Source organism: Xyrauchen texanus, chromosome 43 (genome assembly GCF_025860055.1).
Source record: "Xyrauchen texanus isolate HMW12.3.18 chromosome 43, RBS_HiC_50CHRs, whole genome shotgun sequence".
In the NCBI taxonomy this organism is placed as follows: domain Eukaryota; kingdom Metazoa; phylum Chordata; class Actinopteri; order Cypriniformes; family Catostomidae; genus Xyrauchen; species Xyrauchen texanus.
The window spans coordinates 3,765,454-3,786,453 of NC_068318.1; the positions used below are offsets into that span (position 1 = coordinate 3,765,454).

General features: G+C 38.0%; 2 protein-coding genes across 2 annotated transcripts; both read right to left on the bottom strand.

Moving 5' to 3' along the window:
* Positions 1-880: 880 nt before the first annotated feature.
* LOC127635458 (uncharacterized) lies at positions 881-3,305 on the bottom strand. Its single transcript, XM_052115533.1, has 2 exons — positions 3,061-3,305; positions 881-2,449 (listed from the first exon to the last, which is right to left on the bottom strand). The coding sequence occupies exons 1-2, from the start codon at positions 3,293-3,295 to the stop codon at positions 1,233-1,235; spliced, it is 1,452 nt and encodes a 483-aa protein (XP_051971493.1). The 5' UTR covers positions 3,296-3,305; the 3' UTR covers positions 881-1,232.
* A 1,783-nt stretch (positions 3,306-5,088) lies between these two features.
* On the bottom strand, positions 5,089-15,842 carry LOC127635495 (uncharacterized). Its single transcript, XM_052115585.1, has 10 exons — positions 15,800-15,842; positions 14,386-14,521; positions 13,827-13,992; positions 12,065-12,299; positions 11,826-11,969; positions 11,570-11,732; positions 6,396-11,443; positions 6,199-6,245; positions 5,926-6,070; positions 5,089-5,829 (listed from the first exon to the last, which is right to left on the bottom strand). The coding sequence occupies exons 2-10, from the start codon at positions 14,495-14,497 to the stop codon at positions 5,413-5,415; spliced, it is 6,477 nt and encodes a 2,158-aa protein (XP_051971545.1). The 5' UTR covers positions 14,498-14,521; positions 15,800-15,842; the 3' UTR covers positions 5,089-5,412.
* Between the last annotated feature and the right edge of the window lie 5,158 nt (positions 15,843-21,000).

Genomic DNA, 21,000 nt, shown 5'->3' on the forward strand with positions numbered 1-21,000 from the left:
GCATTTTCATGGTTTGTTATGCAGCACCGGTTTTGTGGTCATGGCAAAAATATCTATTGCCTCCCTCTTGTGGTCTGAGGTTTGAAACTGCCAGAGCAACACAAGAGCGAACATAATGTATGTACAATGGGACCACGCATTGGCCAACAGCTCGCATCTGCTTACGTTCGGGAAGTATGTTTTGGTTTTAAAGCAACATTTACAAAAGTATACATTTGAAATGTATACTTAGAGGGAAACACTATAGACGGTTTCAACGGCAACAACATAAACAAACGTTACTGCGCATGCGCGCTTTAGTGGCCCAAACTTAACTTCCAGTAGAATCAATAACAACAGAGTTCATCTGTAGAACCCATAGACAGTAAAAGAAACACGCAAGTATGTCTAGCCAGTATTATTTGGGACTACCAATAGAAGAAAAGAGCCGTTACTTGGCCAAACTTAAATGTGACAACGTTACACTACCAGACCCGTTCAACAATATTTTGAGGCAAACGTTTTTATTTGGACCCCAGTACAGCACCTGGAACTTGATGTGCCTTATGACAATAGTTTTGTCTCCAAATATATGCAAAGGCTACGTAGCTTTTACTTTAAACACATGCTGTCAAAAGTTGTGGATGCATTTGTAGAGGGAAGACTGCAGTTGAGTGACAGCTACATGAACATTGTCTCAAAAGCAACTTTATAGTGCTGATCTGAAATCAGTTTTACAAGAAAAATAGTTATTTTTCTTAAAGCATAGGTTGTTAATGCCTTTTTGAGCAGCAAGCTTTTTCACTTTTTACATCAAATACATAAATACATTAAAAACGGAAATCATATTCTATAGTACTTTATTCATCAGTCAATAAATCAGTTACTCAATAGTTGTTGGTGTTCATTACTGAATATATCATTTCATTTTATAATTAAAATCCATGTGAAACATTGTGATACAAGTGCAACACTACAAATATCAATGCATGTGTTTGGTATTTTAATATATTTAATAATAAAAAAAGTAATTAATTTCTCTCCCTCATTTCGTTCCAAACCTGTAAGACCTTTGATCATCTTCAGAACACATTTTTGATGAAATCCGGGAGCTTTCTGTCCCTCCATTGACAGCCTAAGTAATTAAAAATAGCTTAATTTGTGTTCCAAAGATGAACAAAGGTCTTGCAGGTTTGGAACGGCATGAGGGTTATTAGGTGAACTATCCCTTTAAGTTGTGGTTAAGTCCTGCTTTATTTTGGTACAAGTGGTTTCCCCAGATTTGAAAGTGCTGCACAAACAATTAATATTTTATCTATTGTGCAAAGACTGTTATCATTTCTCCGTTTGACCATACTGACTGGCCGGGTGTTCCGCAGAATTCTGAATGTCTTCAGTTTTCCTATGGCCCTTTCCACGTGGATTCTCACTCGGGACATTTTTCTAGAGTATGTCACCTCTAATCCTGTCAATTGTTTTCTTCCCTTTGTAGATGCTGGTACAAGAAGACGAACAAATTTGGTGGCAAAATATTCAGGAAAATTGAAGCCTCGATCAGCCATTACATGGTCTCCTTGTTCAAGAAGGTCAATTAACCCTGAATTTTTTGTTATAACCTTGTCACTAGCACGACCACCCCATACTTTTGATAGAAATGTAATAGCTCCTGTTGGACTAATACCAACAAGGAACTTCACAGTATTATGTGATTTGTAGTGGGAGTATGTGACTGCCCACGTTTGCAAACTAGTTGGCCTCTCAATGAACACTTCAGTACAGTCTATTGTACATCTTTTTTGTTGGAAACCTGTAGTCTTGAAGAGGGTGGGGAGATTTCTTCTGATATCTTTCCTGGATGGCCACCGGACAAGGCATTGTAACTCTTTAGCCATTACATCGAGCCATTCATGAAAGATGTTTGAGACAGTTCCACAACTCACTCTGAAGCGAAAAGCGAGGTCTTGATGAGTTAAGCCTAGGCGAAGCTTCATCAGGACCACAAGAAACTGCTCGGGAAGGGTAAGTATGGTTGATGATGCGTTACATGTTGTTGTCAGGTAAGTGAGGAGGGTGAAGAACACAGAAGCAGATGGTAGACCAGTGTAAAAATGAGTGTGCTTGTCATCATTTAAAATAAAATCGGACGGACTGCCAAACATATGATCTTGTAGTCGTTTTTCTTGAGATTGCAGTTTCTTCTCCATTGAAGCCATTTTTCTTTTTAATTCAACATTTTCATTTTGTAGCTGGTCAATGTCTGCCATTGACAGATCTGTACCCACAGCAGTGCATCCTTCTTCAGGGTCAGCATGGGTGACCTCTAAGGAATGTGAATCCATAGACTCAACCACAGATGGTCTCCTCTGTCTCCTCTGGTATCGCTCCAACTTCTGTGAACCATCAATGGTGTTTTTATGAGCGAAAATTGATGGAACATAATCTGGATGGCATGGGTCCACTGATGGTGCACCTAAAATAAAGACAGAAACAGTTTGTGTTGACAGTATTGCACCTTGCTAAGCATCATACATACATGCTTGGCATAATCCATAACTTTTCTGGTTTCATGTGCATTTCTATGATATTGATTACAACTTATTGATTTAAAAAATAATAGTAGCCTACTAGTACAATGAAATTAGGTCAAAGTCAAATTTATTTCACAATGCACATCGTTTTAAAGCTGCTTAACAGATAAAATATATCAGTGAAAATGTAGTAAAAGTCCATATTTAGTACTTCATTTAAAGCTTCATTAGAAGAGCTTTATTCAGCATTATTGTATTTATGTCCCCAGGGAACAAGCCAAAGGCGACTGTTAGTTAAATAATGTAGGTTATTTGTAAAGCATTGATGGAAAAACATTATGGCTCTTATGTTTGATAGATATCAGGTATCATAACGCTAGTTTAAATCATAACTAAAGCGTATCAACTACAACATTGGGCTAACGTTACTGTGTAAAATGAATGTATACAATGTTAGCTACGTATGTAGTAATCAATTTAGTTAATACATAACTATTGCAGGCTTGTTACTGGTCAGCTAGCTATTATCTGTTGCTTATCATGAGTTTGTTACCTGTAACGAAGTGAGTGCTACAGATCCTTGAATTCTTGCCTGGCTGCCAAGCCTCTCTTCGCACAGCGGTGATCCATGCTCGCCGTCTCCCTTCGTTTTTAGGAAACCGAAACATTTTTATTTTCGATAAGGTATTTGTTCCAGAGGTCAGGTTGCATCCCACAGCACAACAACCTGAGCCCAACTTCAGTCTACTCATCACCTTAATTTTAACTGCGTTTGTAGTCGGCGCCATACTTTGTTACCGATAAACAAACACAGACCGGAAGTTAACTTCGGGCCAGCGCGTAACCCTGGCAATGCGCGTGCGTCCAGATAAAACCGTCTATAGAATCCCATTAAAACAGCACTTTGGCTCTGCAGATAGACATGTCTCAAGGTGGCTCTCCTTGAGCAGGGTTAACTCTCCTGCTGTACACAATTCATGCATGCATTTCAGTGTTTTTATGGTCATGAAGAATTATGCTCACAATGTCCTTTGCTTTTAAACCATGAGTAACGCAAGTCTGCATTTCAGCCACCAGTAACCTACCATCTACAGGATTTCATGTAAAGTGTTCAGTTGGTTCTGAAGGCCATACAGAATTCAAACTCTCCAGTTAGTCAGCTACTTCTCTTATAAGACAGGACAAGCCAGACATTCTACTTGATGGCTTAAACATTAATTATGTGAGAATGGCATGAAAGGCAATCAACGAGCATCTGCCAATGACTGCTTCTGTAACATCTGGGCAATGAGTGGTGACAGCAAATTAGGCACTGCCCCTTCCTTTCTCAGTGGAAAATCGATTAAATAATAGATAATAAAAAAAGCAATAGGCAAATTAAAAATACAGCTATCAATCACTCCATAATCATATAATAAATAATAAATAAATGTAATCATAATTTCTATATTGTCAATAATTAAAAGGAATATTGTATTTTTTATTTGCTTTTTACAAAATTATAATTTTTTTGGTTATCAAATTGTCAAAATATTTTCACAAAGTGATTTCTTAATTGAGTTATTGATTTATCTATTGATTTATCAAATTATGTTTATGACTGATTTCTCAATTGATTTATCAATTTATCAGTTCATTTATTGATTCATCACTTGATTGATTTATTTCCCAGGTGATTATGGTCTGTCACATATGGGCCCCCAAAGATAAGTACCAGTACCAAAAATCTGCTTAATAAAAACAAAAATAACAGACAACATAGAAAAGCATTTACATTAGATTTAAAATCATTATTCTCTGCTTTTGACATAAAATCATAAACAGGCATGTGCACAACACCTGGTCACATTGACTAGCCAGTAAGAATGCCGGTGAAGGTGTTTACATGCAACATGAGATCGGGGTAATCTAATCCCCATTTAATCAACAATCGAATCTATGTTTAAAAGCAGTTACATGACCACACACGTTGTCAGCTAATTAAAAGTATATTTCAACCAAAGATTTGTTATTTGTTATGCATGCATCAAGTGCAAGGAAGGGCTAATCAATCTTCAAATCATGATCTCAAAGGAGACTGCATATTTGTAGTGAAAATGGAGTAGCATTTTAGAATAGACTTCAGTAATCAATAATATCAATAATATTAATAATCATATCTAGAATTTAGAGTAATATCGTACAAGAGTATAAACTCTTCTGACAGTAGGTTGTCTTTAACACTACAAGAAACACTTCCCTTGTTATTTTACAGTAAATGGCCATTTTTTTTTTTTTGCTCCTTCTATTGCTTAATGATTTGCGTTTCTTGGTGGTTGAGTTTACTTCCAGCTTAAAATCCCTAACATTATTTAAGATAACGACATTGTTGGAAAATAACTTTATTATACTATTATAAAATTATATTATATTAGTTATTATACAACTGTATTTTTAACTATAGTATAGTATTTATTTAATATAGACTCATGGGTAGACCAAACTCTCTAATGTGTTAGAGTGCACAAACAGTGTGTTTTGTGTGAATGTAATGATGCAGTAATAGCCAGTATAATGAAGGACAATTCTGCTACAAAATGTGTAAAATTATACATTTCTTTCTTTATTTACATTTACTTGTAGTAGAAAACAAATCTTGTGAATCTTGATTTGCAATAAATACAACAATGAACATCAGTTCTTTGAACAGGTATATATACGCAGACAGTTTTAGATGTAAATACTGTATGCGTTTGATATATACAGTACACTAGTTAAAAGTAGCAGGTACAAATGAACTAGTGGTATTCTAGAAAAAGGTAGGGCTATAAAATATTATTTATTGAAAAATATCCATTTAACTAAAATAGACTCAAAAAGTTAAATTAAAGCTGGTAGTACGTTAGTCCTAAATGGCATTAGGATCTTATCTAGTATCAGGGTAAAAGGCTGCAGTGGAGCTTGTGGTGTATGTTTGTCCATTCAAAAGGAAGTAGGGGTAATTAATTGCTGTAATCGTGCCAGGCACAGGGACATGCATCATAGTGTTTGGAAATGCCTTGAGTGAGAGAGATGGAGGAGGAACAGAAGTTGTATTTAAAGGAAAATGTGGTAAGCTATAGGGCTGTGTCGTGGCTAAAGTGAACTGGTTTACTTGATCTTTTGAGAGCACAGGACAATGTGAAGTGCAAATTTGCTGATGTTTCACACTCTCAATCCTCGTATGCTTAACACCAGAGTCTCCTGGTAAAGTTGCTTGGGGAGCCGAAGTGGAAGGCCTCTGTGCTCTCTGAATGTCTGCTGAAGCTGTCCTCTGATCAAAGCGAGATAAAGACACTCGTTTCTTAGACAGGAGAAAAGACCTTATTTCAGAGTGTGCATGAGATATTGAAGGTGGCATTAAGTTTGGTGCATTCCAATCTACGGCAGTACTGCCAACCTTTCCCCAGTGCACTTGACTGGGTTTTTGAGGAAGAGCTTTGTAAGGAGTTGGGTTCTCAATGTGGGTTGCAGGATTCATTTTGAATAGTGGATTCACTTCATTGTTATTTATATTACATGGTGTTATGGGTGGATGAGATACCCTGGGAAATTAGAGAAAATGTATAACCAACAGATTTCAGGATTTCTGATAAATAAGAAGCATTTGATGATTTGACATAACGTATGAGCATTTGATATTCAAATTCAATAGTACAGACGTAACTCCTACCTCCTTTTAGCCATTTTGTAAGCAGCCTCCTTTTCAGCATTTAGGCTCTAGGATTATAAATATACATTTAGAGACTTATTGAAAGACACACAATATTTTGTTCTTTCTTACCAAGTAGAAAGAAATTAAATAAAATGATTAAAATCCTGCCATTCTTTAATTTTCACATATGAAGAGCGACTATACCGAAACCTTACCTGTCCAACAGTGGGTTGAGGGGACATCAATAATTGTAAACCTTTGTGTTTCCGAGCAGCATTGATTTGTTTATGTGCTGGGGTCTCTGCTGCAAACATGGATGGAGGAGGCTGCTCCACTTTGTTCATAAGAGTGATGCCAGACTCTGTCACCCCAAGAATAATTTGTGGGTTTGAACTCTTATACTTCTTGAGAACTTCACTTGGCACACCTTGCTCCATGTCTTGCCATATAAGAACCTTAGAGGCATCATAAAGAAGGTGCTCTATTCCAAACCATGGCACTTTGCTGACCATTTCTTTGCAGGATCTAATAAAAAAGGCTTTTTCTTGGAGATATCTGCACATGATAGACAGATGCTCTGCTTTGCCCTCATCAAAAGTCCCTGTCAACAGATCCGATGGTGTTTCCACAAAAGTAATTAATAATTTGTGGACCTTTTCCAAATTTTCCAAATTGTCTCCAAAGTTGATCATAGCAGCCAATGGTACAGATAAAAAGAAGCTATTAACATCACGTGGATTTCTGAGCACCGCTTCTACCTCCAGCAGCTCACGCTTGCTTTTCAGATACATGTAGTAAGATGCATCAGAGGCTGCATGGAGCTTTTGGTGCAGAGAGGATACAGCAATGTAGTATTCCTGCAGTTTACTGTAGCCCTCCTGCACCAGGATCTTTTGAAAAGAAGCAAACAAAGATGACTGCTGCTGAAAGCCGACCTCCCCCTTGTAGAGTTCACCATAAAGGGATGGATCATAGTAAAGCAAACTCCTAAAGGTAGGTTTTCCACTCAGAAAGTTGATTTTGTTATCAACAAACTGCCATGTTTCCATCATCATCTGCAACTCCAAGTAAGAGTTCACCGCTTCGTACTTCAGGTCTACTTGTGCAGGCGGATGGTCTAAATATTGTTCAAAGATGAGATGTCTTGAAACAAAAGATTGTTTGAATTTAACTTTCTGATCTTTTTCAAAACTTGAGATGAAATGTTGTAGCATGCGCTTGCATTTAGATTGCAGAGATCCAAGTTCAGTTAATGAGATTGTCTGATCTGCCATTTTAAGAGTGTTTGAAATGTCATTGACACTGTACACACTCTCAGCAAATGTACTACTCACATTACCATCATCAATTATTTCTATCGTGTCCAAAGATTGATTCGCTTGAGTCTTTCTTTCAAATAAACTGTCCATGTTCACTGAGTCTTGGGAGCATATGATGGGATTTTGTTGCCCTATTGTATTTTTACTTTGCATCCAGAATTTTGCACTGGGAGTATTGATGGAGATTTCTGTGGGAGCGGGATTCCTGTTGTTCAACTGGGCCAAAGCAAGATGACCAATGTTATCTTTTACTGTGTCTAGTGAACTAGTGATGTCAGGACTGTCACTAGCCACCAAGCCCCTTCTTGCACTCTTTGATACAAGCCGGTTGGTACTTTTGGTCTGAGAAGATCGTCTGCCTCTCTTAGATCCAGCAGGCACTAGTAAGTAAATATTGTTTGCAGTTGGAACATGTTCAATACCAGGAATCATCCTAGTTTGCGCAGAGTTATTGGAGGACTCTCTGGAATTGTCTGTTGTAATGGAGTCACTACCCTGAGGCATCAGATTGGGAAAATTCACTATGTTGTTTTGGCCTTTTTCCGCTAATTGCTGTTTATGTGCCGTACTGTCGAGGGTTATCCATGCCACTGGTTTCTGTTTCAGATCTTCATGCACCGTATCATGTTTCTTAACAGTGGACTCAAATTTGGTCAAATAATCTCTTAGTTTAGAAATGAGCTGTGTTTCAGGAGAGTCTTCATCACAGTTTTTGTTTTGTTCTGGTCTGGATAAATTACCATTTTGCTCTATTGTGACAGTGCTTGAACGTTTGGTATTTGAAGTGGAAATGCCAGACAAATTTGTTTCATTGCCACTTGAAGTTGGATCATCAGCAGTGAGATCTACAACATTATCTGATGTACATTCGAAAGCCTCTACAACACAATGCTTTGAATCTGATGACTTCTCTCCAAACAACACTTTCTCTTGACTGTTTGCCATTGTGATCTCAGTATCAATACTCCAAGCACTGCTGTGAGTAGACCTGTTAGTCGACGTTGATAGATTCTTATTTGGGGTATTTTTGCAGCAAGCCTTTGCTGGCATCTCTCCTTTGTCAAATCTCTGAAAGTTGAGGGATGTTTCCACACTTCCATTTGTCTCATTATTTTTTATATTACCCATTGCACTGTCACAACGAATGGATACCTCAGTCTCTGTCTTAATCTTATTATGGTTAGTATCCATCCTTTTGAGTTCAGGAGTCATGTTTTTCTGGAGGTTAGATGTGTGACTTCTGATTGCATTGCTTTCGGTCATATTACTATTTGTTCCTGATACCTTACATTCCTTTAAACTCAAGCCCTTAGTAGCTTTTACATTGTCCTCCACTGATTTTTTCATTGTGTTATGCTCTGCCCCACCTAAAGGAACTGATTCAGTCTCTGATATCAGTTCCTGCGACATGCTCCCTTCGTATGTGATTGTACTCCTACAGTCTTTCCTTGAATCGTCCAACATGCGTGCACATGTCATCAAGGATTGGTTTTGATTTGGGCTATTCTTGGCTATCTGAACTTGTTCCATTTCATCTACCATGAGCATATCTTCTGTCGGTTTTTCCTTGTTACTGTAGATTGAATCAAATGAAAGTGGTGCTGTAGGTTTCAGTGTCAGGTCTTTGTTAGTAGCAGATTTGGTTGGAGAACAATGGTCTTGGAGTTGACTTTTACAAGTAATACCCTCTTGACAACCCTGAATGTATAACCATTGTCTGTCACTGTCTGCATGAGATGTGTGAGACATTATTTCTAAATTTGGATCTGGTTCATCATCTTTACTTTCTGTTAAGACTTTATCAGAAGCATGTGACAGACTATTTGAAGAGTTTGATGTGACTTTACCATGCACTGCTGAGTGGGAACTCTCAGATGACATCGTGCAATTATTTTCTTTCCAAAAATGTCTCTTCTTGACACATTTTGTCCTCCTCAGAGAGCGAATTAGTTTTTGGATACATGTATTCTTATTGCCTTGTCTGCTCAAACTTCTGTATTTAGCATATAATTTAGCATTGTTGTACCTTTGTGCTAATAGTTGTATTAGTTTACAGTTACGGGTTACAGTTTCCTTATGTTCTTCACTGCTGGCTATTTGGGTCTCTGGGTTTTGGATAATTTTGCTGTTGCTGAATTTTGACATGAGGCCAGTCACCCACTTCTGAAGGCTTCTGTTTTTTGAAAAGCGTTCAGACAGAGAAAGTGTTTGTTTAGAATAGGCAGTTTTGTTGGCTTTTATAGTGACATTGAGATCTTCCCTGCACTTCATGTCTTTACAGTGATATTTGATGTAAATCTCTGGCTTGGCCATGGTATTCATAGGTCTACCCATAACTCTTGGTGTGAGGTAAGCTCTCGCAGAGAAAATATGCTTTCCATTTTTGCTTGGCAATAGCTGATCAAGTTGAAGTCTGGCGTACAATTCCCTGTGAGTATTGTTGTCTTCCATATCAAGCTCTCCAGATATTTTAGGGCCTTCAGTACATGTAGTATCCCTCTTTTGATTTTGCCCATTTAATTCTTGTGTTACTGCCATAACAGGGTTGAGACTACAGTCCTCTGATGCTCCACAGCTAGAGACTACAACACAGCTTGCAATATCCAGAGCAGTGATGTTGTTTGCATATGTAACAGCTTGTTTGGGATGGGTTCCCTCAACAATGTTAACACCTGGGGCAGATTCAATCACAGAGGACTCTATCACACTTGTGGATACTTCCCCTTGACATACAATCTCAAGATGAATCTTACCTTCTATGCTGTGGCTAGTTATGGCCTCTTGGGATTGCTTGGGATCAGATTGCACAATTTGTGCATCAGATCTTTTGTCTGTAAGTGTGTGATTCATTGAGGCTAGCTCTGAAAGTTTTCCTGGAGACTCAACCAGACCATCATGATGGTCTACATAGTCCCGATGTGTCTCTGGTAGAAGATCCAGCTTCTTTTCTACAAGCATTACAGTGCTAGATTTTGGATTATCTGGATGTTTGGTCTCAATGCACTTCTCCCTGTGAGTAAAATCTGTTTTATCTGATAAACTTGCTGCACCATATGTTTTTGTTTGGCACACATTAGATGGATTCTGATTGTATGTATTCTCTGTTGTGTGTAAAATTAGATTTTCTCTTTCACACAATCTGGAGGCCTTCTGTGTCTCACTGTACTTTTGAGACAGCAATCCCTTCTTATACTTGTGATAATAAACCTCATAGAAATGTACATGGTCCATTAATGCTTGCTTTTGCTCTGGTGACATATTTTCTAGTGACCAGATCTTTTCACGCCTCTGTTCCTCATTCAGTCTGAAGTATGCAGAATATTTCTGGAATTTCATTTTGAATAACTTCATTGAGGGCAATGTTTCTGCTTTTTGCTTTAGTGAATGCCCACAGTTGTTCATTGAGGATTGTAGAGAAAAACACTTATTTATTTGATCATTCTTCATGTCCATGTTTAATGGCTCTTTTGGACCAGACTCAGTTCTAGCAAACCCACAATTTTCTTCCTGGTTTTGGCGGTCTGATTTGCATTGTCTACCTTCAAATCCTGAGGCGAAATATGTTGTCTCTGCCTTTGAGTACTTTGTCTGTTGGTTTGTTTCTGTGGACTTGGATAGACTTCCAGGTGTTGTGTCACATTCATTGTCATATACTTCATTTGTACTTAAAGTATTTAGTCTTTGATTACTTGAGAATGTTTCCTTTTCCAGTAAACTTTGAGAGAGAGCAGTGCGATCCACTTTTGGCACTGATTCATGACTGGCAGAAATCCATTTTACAGTGTTTTCCATATTTTGAAACAGAACCTCTGTTCCTGGATTCTGAGGTGTATAATCCGGTACTAAATAAACTGGTGTGCCGAAATGTTTACATGTAATGGTTCCAGTGTCTTCATTGCCTCTTCTCTCAGCCACAGTACATGCCTTGAAACAGTCTACTGTTTCTACAGGGTAAGAGGGAAACATACCTTGTCAAAGTTATACAGGAAATATTAGACACATAATGTTGCATAATGCATAATGACTGGGCATGTATTTGATGTATTAATAAACAGATCTGCCAATGTTACCATGCACTGGGCCAACAGGAAGTGCAGAAGGTGATATTGGTGAGATTGTAGGTGAAGTCAGAATGGCACTGCTGGCAGAAACAAATGAAACTACAGCATAGGGTACACACTGCCTGGGTCTTTCATTGAGCTCCTGGTTCCCATTAAAGTCAAAGAGAAAAACCTATAAATAAAAAGTTTTATCATGACTCCTGTTGAACTTCAGATTTAATTGATTTGAAAATGTTCTATGCTAAAGAAGATGATACCAACTTACAGAGGAACCCAGTACTTGCTGGTGGAGTCTGTCTCTATGGGAAACTGCCTCTTTTAACATGTGACAGTCAAAGCTAAATGTGGGATCCTGTGTTTTGTTCAAATCTGAATTCTGTGCAATTTTTTTCACCTTTCCATACAGAACCTATAGACCAAAAGTGGAGAAATGTTCACAGTTGTCATTCCACATGATAGAACAATGCTCAGGACTGTATAAGACACAGGAAACATTCAACAAACCTTGAAAATTAACAGATTATTAGCTGTTGATATGCTGGTAGTTGATTTCAACGCAACATCTACATGTCTAAACACATATACTCCATGTGATGGCTTTCCCAGAGCATGTTGGACTGTGCTGCTAACCCGTAGACCATGCTGACAAATCTGTGCTGTCATTTGGTCCGATGCAACAATAAAACAGAATGTTTCTTCCATTTCTTTCCCATGTCTTCCTTTAGCGCACATCTCAGCCCTGTATAATCAGCCAATAAGCAACAACAGATAATGCATTTTAGTTAAAACTTTTGTTTTAACAGGTTAGTTCACCCAAAATGTTAAATTCTCTCATGATTTACTTGCCTTTAAGCCATCCCAGATGTGTATGACTTTCCTTCTTCAACAGAAATGAAATGGAAAATCGTATAAGCCCATTTCAGCTCTGTTTGTCCATACGCTGCAGATAAATGGTTTGGCTGTTTGACGTTCCAAAAGGCATATTTAGGCATCATACAAGAAATCCACACGACTTTTCTTAATAGATGTCTTCTGAAGCAAATCGATAGGTTGGTGTAAGAATCAAACTGATATTTATAACATATTTAACTTTAAATTGTTGTTTCCGATCAGCACAGAATTGCTGTTTGAAATGACCTAACTCTCATGTGATGTGCCTAAATATGCCTTTTGGACTGTCAAACAGCCAGCAGCCTGATGGCACATGTTCACTTGCATTGCATGGACAACAGAGCTGAAATCTGCTTATAAAAATCTTCATTTCGGTTCTTCTGAAGAAGGAAAGTCATACACATATGGGATGGCTTAAAAGTTAGTAAATCATGAGAGAATTTAGATTTTTGGATGAATGAACCCTTTAAAATAAACTCTTATTTGTAGCTAAAAGCATTATCAAATTAGCCAACATATGTAACAACTGAGCTCACCGCAAGGGCAGATGAATGTGTTGAACTTTGCGAATAATGGGTGTTCCAATTTTGTTAACCTGGTCCTATTGGATAACATTACTATAACTACTTTTTTGCATAATGATTTTTCCATGGCTTATTTGACATATTGTGGCAGTTTCCTGGTGAAATGAACACTAGAGGTGCTACAACAACAATAACTTTTATTCCCTTTCACACAAACCACTAGTAAAATGGCAGATTATCAGTTCATAAACACGTATTTTTCGCACTGTTCCTCACACAATGTTACATTAGGAAATTTAAACACTTTTACTGTAGCGCATGAATTGTAGGGTGATACGTTGTAATTTTAGCATTAAAAAAGTTTCATTTTACATTTAGTTTATGACACTAATTGTTTAGTTTAGTTTTAAGGTTTAGTATAGGGTGGTTGGCTTTGTTTATTTCAAACTCGACAGAGCATATCCCTTAAAAAACATAACTGTTTAGAAGAGTATTTATATGTGTCATGAATCATGTCATGAATTGCAATATCAATTGGCATAATGTTGCCACAGTCATGTAATTTTCAGTCTTAATTTTGGAGAAGGGTATAGCTGCAGGCAGTGCTCCAAAAAGGGGCGGGAGCTCCAAAATGCCGGCAAAGGTATAGGGAGGCCCTTACCTAACCCTTACCCTAAACCTAACTGTGAGTGGTAGTGACGCCCCCTTTTCGATCTGGTGCAACCCCATTTTGGAGTAACCCCACCCTCTTTTGGAGACCCCGTCCACATTTGGAGGTCTCCGGCCTGCAACTATACTGAAATCTGTGGAGTTTGCTGTTGAATTCTGTGGGCACAGATTCTGATAATTACCTTTTCTCTGAGAACTTTCTAAGAAGCTCCTCATTGTGTACTAAACAAGCATCTTTCCACTGCCATGTGGTGGCTAGGTCCTTACTCATGTCCAGCCTAGAATCTCTCAGTTTTGACCGAATGAGACTGTAATCTTGGCTCTCCTCTGGGCAATGCTCCAAAAGGACTGATCCAACAAAAAGAGGTCAATTAGCACAGTCGACAAATGTAACAGAAATATATTGGATTGAATAGTACCATTACCAGACAATTTGAATTCTTAATATACCGTCACAAAATTGTTCACTCTCATAAGGAAACATCATTCTAGTGATATGTATCCTGCAATACACCAAAATGTCACTCTAGAGAAAACTTTTAGCATTAACCCAGAAATGTCCAAAATAAATTAAATAAAAATATCTCTGCACTGTGGTTGAAGCCAATTCGGTTTTACTGTCATTACGTCACCAGAGTGACTTTATCTTATAACAGTGCCCTGGTCTGTTACATATTTATTTAACTTTAATGTTGTTTCAAAGGGGCTGTTGATTTGCATGTTGTGAAAACCTATGAAAACCTTCTCCAGAAGTCCTGGGTATGGTGAAGTTCCTCAGTGCCATGGCTCCTGATAACTTTGGCTGGTGTGATGTGGAGCCCTCTGCTGTCTCCTCACGCTTTCTTCTCTCCATACTTGTTTATAACTGATACTCACCCTAAAATTACAGTAAACCTATTAGTTTGATGTGCATACATAGAGTATAGATGGCTGTCTGTGCTGCTCAGCCATGGATCTGTGTTTGAGATACACTCTTGTCAGCAGATCTTCACATATGATAAGCTATCCCCTGTTTTACAAGTGCCACTTGAGGCAAGGAGATAAAACATAGAAACTTCATCAGCTCATTTCCTTCCCTTTGTTTTTGTAGTGAATTCTGAGACATTTACTTGCACAGCCGTTTGCTGAAGATCCGCATTGCTGTACAGAGAACTCACTTTACTGTGAATAAGGATAGCAGTTAAAAACAAATCTCACCAAATGTCATGGTGGTGAAAGCTTTACTGAGCAGATGTCCAGACAGTTTAATGTTTCTAATGGTGTAGTGATCACTTGACCTTTGCTTACATGTTGGTAAACCAGGGCTTTGATTCCCCAAAAAGAATGTTATTTTAAGTTGATCATAGAGACCATTGGTGCCAATGGCTTCTACGATCTACTTAGGCTTATGATGCTTTTGAGAAATACCGCCCTGGTCAGTACGGGTATGGCGTAGAGATGTTTGTTCTATGTACCACGTGACTATGGCCATAAAAAGCCCCTGAGGTTTTATTAAAACAGTAACCCTTCAAACTGACTAGCAAGATAATATTTTGACCAAACAAGAAGGGTTATGGACATCTTCATTGTTAGCCCCACATTTATAGATCCTTGAAATACATTAGTACTGTTTAAAATAGTTTTACATGGAACAGGACACGCCAACTTTCCAAAATTATTTCATTTCAACTACCCATATAGCCACACTGCCACAGCAGAACTCAGCACACAACATGGTAAAATACACCAATGAAATTAAAACATTGGGAGGGGTTTTAAAACCAAATTTTACACATGTATTAAAGCTGCGTTTAGAACTAGTCAGTTCAACAGCCCTGGTATTACGTCTTAGGGGACATTGCTTTGGAATAACTTCATCACATGATTACTCAATGAAGTAAAAATGCAAACATTTGTTTTGAGCAAATTTTAGAAGTGATCAGTTCATCATAACTTCAGTAATATTGTTCTAATCTGATAATCGCTGGGGTTGATTTCTGAATGAAATGGATGATTTATGTTTGTATAAGGAGGAAAGACTTTAAATTAGTGGTTTCATAGTAAATAAACTCGACACCCGGTATGGGTTACACTAAAATCATTGAGCCTGTTGTCAATAAACGGATGAGGAAAATGATCATTTTTGGTGTTTTAGATAGAAATAATAGGTACTTACCATCATGAGCAGTGGCAGTTGAACAAGTATGACATGATCTAAGATCTCTTACCAGGGAACTGTGCGAAGTTTGTCAGTTCAGTTTGAGGAACATCAAGTGAGACATACCAAAAAGGAAATCGCTTGACCTCAAACGCCTGAATAGCAAAGGTGCAGGAAATTACCTCATACGGTTAGCAATTATACCACGGCTTCTACTTTAGACCACCCACCAATGAGCCTTAAACACATCAGCAACATAGACATCAGCATCATTTTACTGTGAAAATACTTCTGAATTCATTTATTATGTTTCTTTCAGAATCTACTCTTGATACAGGTCAAGAGTCGCCACAGGACTTCATATAGGAAAGTACTGGCAGTTTGAAAAAAGACTTGCCACTATATTACCGTGCTTTTTATTCGCAACATAGTTTATTCTTGCTGGCATAGTGCTTAATAAGTGACATCTGAGCAATCGTTCTGCAATAAACATATTCAAAGTTTAACACATGTCCTTCACTTGTGTTTCAACTGTGGATCATGTGGTCTTTATGCAAGACAGGAAATGGGTTTTACTTGGAGGTTTGCATCAACATATGGTCTCTCTCAGAAAGAGAAGCTTCTATTTACAGTAGCCTGATCACATTAGTGTTCAAAGCTGCTGTCCTATAACTTGTTATATATATATATATATATATATATATATATATATATATATATATATATTCACAGCACTTCACTTTTTTCACATTTTGTTATTTTACAGCATTATTCCAAAATGGATTAAATTCAATATTTTCCTCAAAATTCTACAAACAATACCCCATAATTACAACATGAAAGAAGTTTGTTTGAAATCTTTGCAAATTTATTACAAATTAAAAATAAATAAAAAATCACATTTACATAAGTATTCACAGCCTTTGCTCAAAACTTTGTTGAAGCACCTTTGTGCCAATTACAGCCTCAAGTCTTTTTGTGTATGATGTTACAAGCTTGGCACACCTATTTTTGGGCAGTTTCTCCCATTCTTCTTTACAGGACCCCTCAAGCTCCATCAGGTTGGATGGGGAGCGTCGGTGCACAGTCATTTTCAGATCTCTCCAGAGATGTTCAATCAGGTTCAAGTCTGGGCTCTGGCTGGGCCACTCAAGGACATTCACAGAGTTGTCCCATAGCCACTCCTTTGTTATCTTGGCTGTGTGCTTAGGATCGTTGTCCTGTTGGAAGATAAACCTTTGCCCCAGTCTGAGGTCCAGCGCGCTCTGGAGCAGGTTTTCATCAAGGATATCTCTGTACATTGCTGCATTCATCTTTCCCTTGATCCTGACTAGTCTCCCAGTTCCTGCCGCTGAAAAATGCTGCCACCATCATGCTTCACTGTAGGGATGGTATTGGCCAGGTGATGAGCGGTGCCTCGTTTCCTCCAGACATGATGCTTGCCATTCAGGGCAAAGAGTTCAATCTTTGTTTCATCAGACCAGAGAATTTTGTTTCTCATGGTCTGAGAGTCCTTCAGGGGCCTTTTGGCAAACTCCAGGCGGGCTGTCATGTGCCTTTTACTGAGGAGTGGCTTCCGTCTTGCCTCTCTACCATACAGGCCTGATTGGTGGACTGCTGTAGAGATGTTTGTTCTTCTGGAAGGTTCTCCTCTCTCCACAGAGAAATGCTGGAGCTCTGTCAGATTTACCAACAGGTTCTTGGTCACCTCCCTGACAAAGGCCCTTCTCCCCCGATCGCTCAGTTTGGTTGGGCGGCCAGCTCTAGGAAGTGTCCTTGTGGTTCCAAACTTCTTCCATTTACAGATGATGGAGGCACTTTGCTCATTGGGACCTTCAATGCTGCAGGCATTTTTCTGTACCCTTCCCCAGATCTGTGCCTCAATATATCCTGTCTTGGAGGTCTACAGACAATTCATTGGACTTCTTGTCTTGGTTTGTGCTCTAACATGCACTGTTAACTATAGGACCTTAAATAGACAGGTGTGTGCCTTTCCAAATCCCGTCCAATCAACTGAATTTAACACAAGTTGTAGAAACATCTCAAGGATGATCAGTGGAAATAATTTTGAGCATCATGGCAAAGGCTGTGAATACTTATGTACATGTGAATTTTTTGTTTTTATTATTTAAAAATTGTTAAAGATTTCAAACAAACTTCTTTCACGTTGTCATTATGGGGTATTGTTTGTAGAATTGATGAAAATAATTAATTTAATCAATTTTGGAATAAGGTTGTAACATAACACAATGTGGAAAAAGTGAAGCACTGTGAATACTTTCCGGATGCACTGTAAATATCTTGCTAAATGAGGATAGTGTCTTTTTAAATAGCTTGTTTAAACATTTTGATCCTAATTTACTTCAAACGGAACACTAAAGGTTGACTTGTTTCATAATTATTCTCACTGGACTCCATAGCAGTAGTTCGTTAATGTGAGGTGCATAGTTCTTTTGACTAATATTTTTGATTTCAGCTGAATCGTGAATGTTTGCTAACTTATCAAAAGTTAATTTTCTTAAAAAAAAAAAGGTAAAATCTGTATTCCAGTGTGACACTTACAATGGAAGGGAATGGGGTCAATCTGTAAACATTAAAATACTCACCGTTTCAAATGTATACACACAGGACATAAACAATATGTGTTTTAACATGATTTTAGTGTGATAAAATCACTTACTAATCTTTTCTGTATATCATTATAGCCAAATTTACAACTTCGTTGCCATGATGATGTAATGTCAACAAACCCTAAAACAACTAATTTAAACAACTTTACAGTTCAAATAATACATGAGTTTTAACAGAGGAATGAATGTAACTACTTTTAAAGTTGTAAATTGTAAGCTTCAGGGCCTGGGTAGCTCAACGAGTAAAGTCGCTGATTACCATGAGTTTGAATCCAGGGGAAGATGAGAGACTCCAGCCAGGCCTCCAAAGCAATCAAATTAGCCCAGTTGCTAGTGAGAGTAGAGTCACATCGGGTAACCTCCTCGTGGTCTCTATAATGTGGTTTGCTCTCGGTGGGGCGCGTGGTGAGTTATGCCTCCACGCGTGCTACGTCTCTGCGGCAATGCGCTCAACAAGCCGTGTGATAAGATGCACGGATTGATGGTCTCAGATGCGGAGGCAACTGAGATTCGTCCTCCGCCACCACGAGGACTTGGGAATTGGGCATTCCAAATTGGGGAAAAACAAAATTGTAAGCTTCGTATTTCTGCCTTTTAAATGCACCAAAGATTGGCCATATTCACTTCCATTGTAAGTGTCTCACTGTAACCAAGATTTTTGCTTTTTTTTTTTAAAAAAAGGATGAATGAGTCAAAATAATTTTTTTGTGGTAATCAACATTATTCCACAAATGATGTCGATTGAGCTTAACTTGCACTGAACCTGGAACATTCTTTTAACATTTGAAGTTATGATAACAAAAATACAGTTACGGGGAATTTTTATCCCTGACATGCATGAAAGAGCATTATTTAAGATTTGCAAAGCTATTCTGTAGAGTCAAACAACAGATTTACAGATCGCTTAACTAATCTAAAGAGAAGAAAGTTTGGCATTATTGTCTGTCCATCCACATATGACATGCATGCCATGCAGTACATGAATTTGTAAATATAAGGATATGATTTAGATGTCTCCTTGTTAAATTTTTTTTAAATAAAAAAACACCATCATGTGTTATATTTGATTAAACCTAAATTATGTACAAATGCAATTATTTGCTTTTTAGCTTTTGTTTAATCTAAATGTAGCAGGAAAAATTGTGATGATAGAGATGACTAAAACCATCATGCTCACATTCTCCTGTTTTTTGACAATATACACTTGACCAGACTGATCGCACTGAATATGGCAACAGTAGGTTGAAAGATCTTCAGCTGAATTTGGTCTGTTCTTACCAAAATTAGAACTACTGCCTCCAGTGGCCAAAACGGGAAGTGATTTAGAACATATGTGGTAGTGTGAGCTAGTTTCCAGGTTAAATGCCCGTAGGGGGTCACCAAAAGCGAGTTTTAAAGCAAGTTGTGTATTAAGTTGTATATGATGTATTACAGTCAACAGGTATGCATACTTTATTAACCATACCAAACCAAAACCCTAACTGTCAGTAGAGTAAAAATATTATCGGAGTAGGAAAACAGAACCTTACCACCTTACCAAAAATCACACTAACCATTGATTAGCGGAACACGATTGCTTTCTGTTTCGACGGGACCAGAACCCATGTCTATGAGACAGCTGATGCTACTCACTATCAACACTCCAGGAAAAGATAAAGACATTAGAATTTATGCAAAAAATGTCTGATGGGAGATGGCGCTTGTCAGTAGCTCCGCTGAATGGGGATGATTTCAGGGTACTGGAACATGTACTGGATTGCAACATGTCGACGTCCCGTGTGACCATGTTGACTTGAGATCCTGTCATAAACTGACCTGATTGCTAGTGTCATTCTAAGGTTTAATAAAAAGATACACAATTTAAACATGAAAAAGTTGTACTTTATTAGATTGTCTGTGGAATTAGTACACGCAAATATTCTGTTACTGTAAATAACAGATTTAATCTTGTACTTTGGTGAGGATTTCCACCATGACATGTCCAAACTCAGCTGATAAGAGTTATGCGCCCAACATATTTATCATGTACAGTACTGTCTGCGCTGTATTATTTACTATAAAGGCAGAGATTTAGCCAGGGTAGTTTGTTTGCCCCTTGCTTGTCTGGCAATTCAGACATTTTGCAGCTGTACAGGTCATTTATAGAAGACTAATTAGCTTTAACATCCCAATAGCGTTCTGTCCACAGCAAATCAGTCATCTATCATTATAAGTAAATGCACAGCATAACTGCTGAATAGAGCCAGACTAGTTTTCAGGGAGCCTCCAAACGGATCAAGCGTAGATGGCTGAAACTCTGTCCACTTCTACTTTATCTGTCAACTCAAAGCAGTGTGAATGTGCCATGTACGCATGATTTACAGTTACGCGTTGAGAAAGGACATCTTGTAATACATCCTAAAGACAGTGTCTAGCCTCAGGTTTACTCTACCATTTCTATTGCCATTCAACATGCATGCAGCTAGGGTCCAGTCCAGCACCTTTATATGTTCTCATATAGCACCATTTTTCATATAATTATTTGAAGTTAGGACCCAACTGTTGGCATGCATAAACTTTGTATTTAAAATGTCATATTTCTTCAGATAT

Coding starts and splice junctions, on each gene's coding strand:
- LOC127635458 (XM_052115533.1), bottom strand. CDS start 3,295: ATGGCGCCGACTACAAACGCAGTTAAAATTAAGGTGATGAGTAGACTG. Junction 2,450..3,060: donor TAGCACTCACTTCGTTACAG/GTAACAAACTCA, acceptor TCTTTATTTTAG/GTGCACCATCAGTGGACCCA.
- LOC127635495 (XM_052115585.1), bottom strand. CDS start 14,497: ATGGAGAGAAGAAAGCGTGAGGAGACAGCAGAGGGCTCCACATCACAC. Junction 13,993..14,385: donor ACCCAGGACTTCTGGAGAAG/GTTTTCATAGGT, acceptor TTGTTGGATCAG/TCCTTTTGGAGCATTGCCCA. Junction 6,246..6,395: donor CTCAACCCACTGTTGGACAG/GTAAGGTTTCGG, acceptor TTATAATCCTAG/AGCCTAAATGCTGAAAAGGA.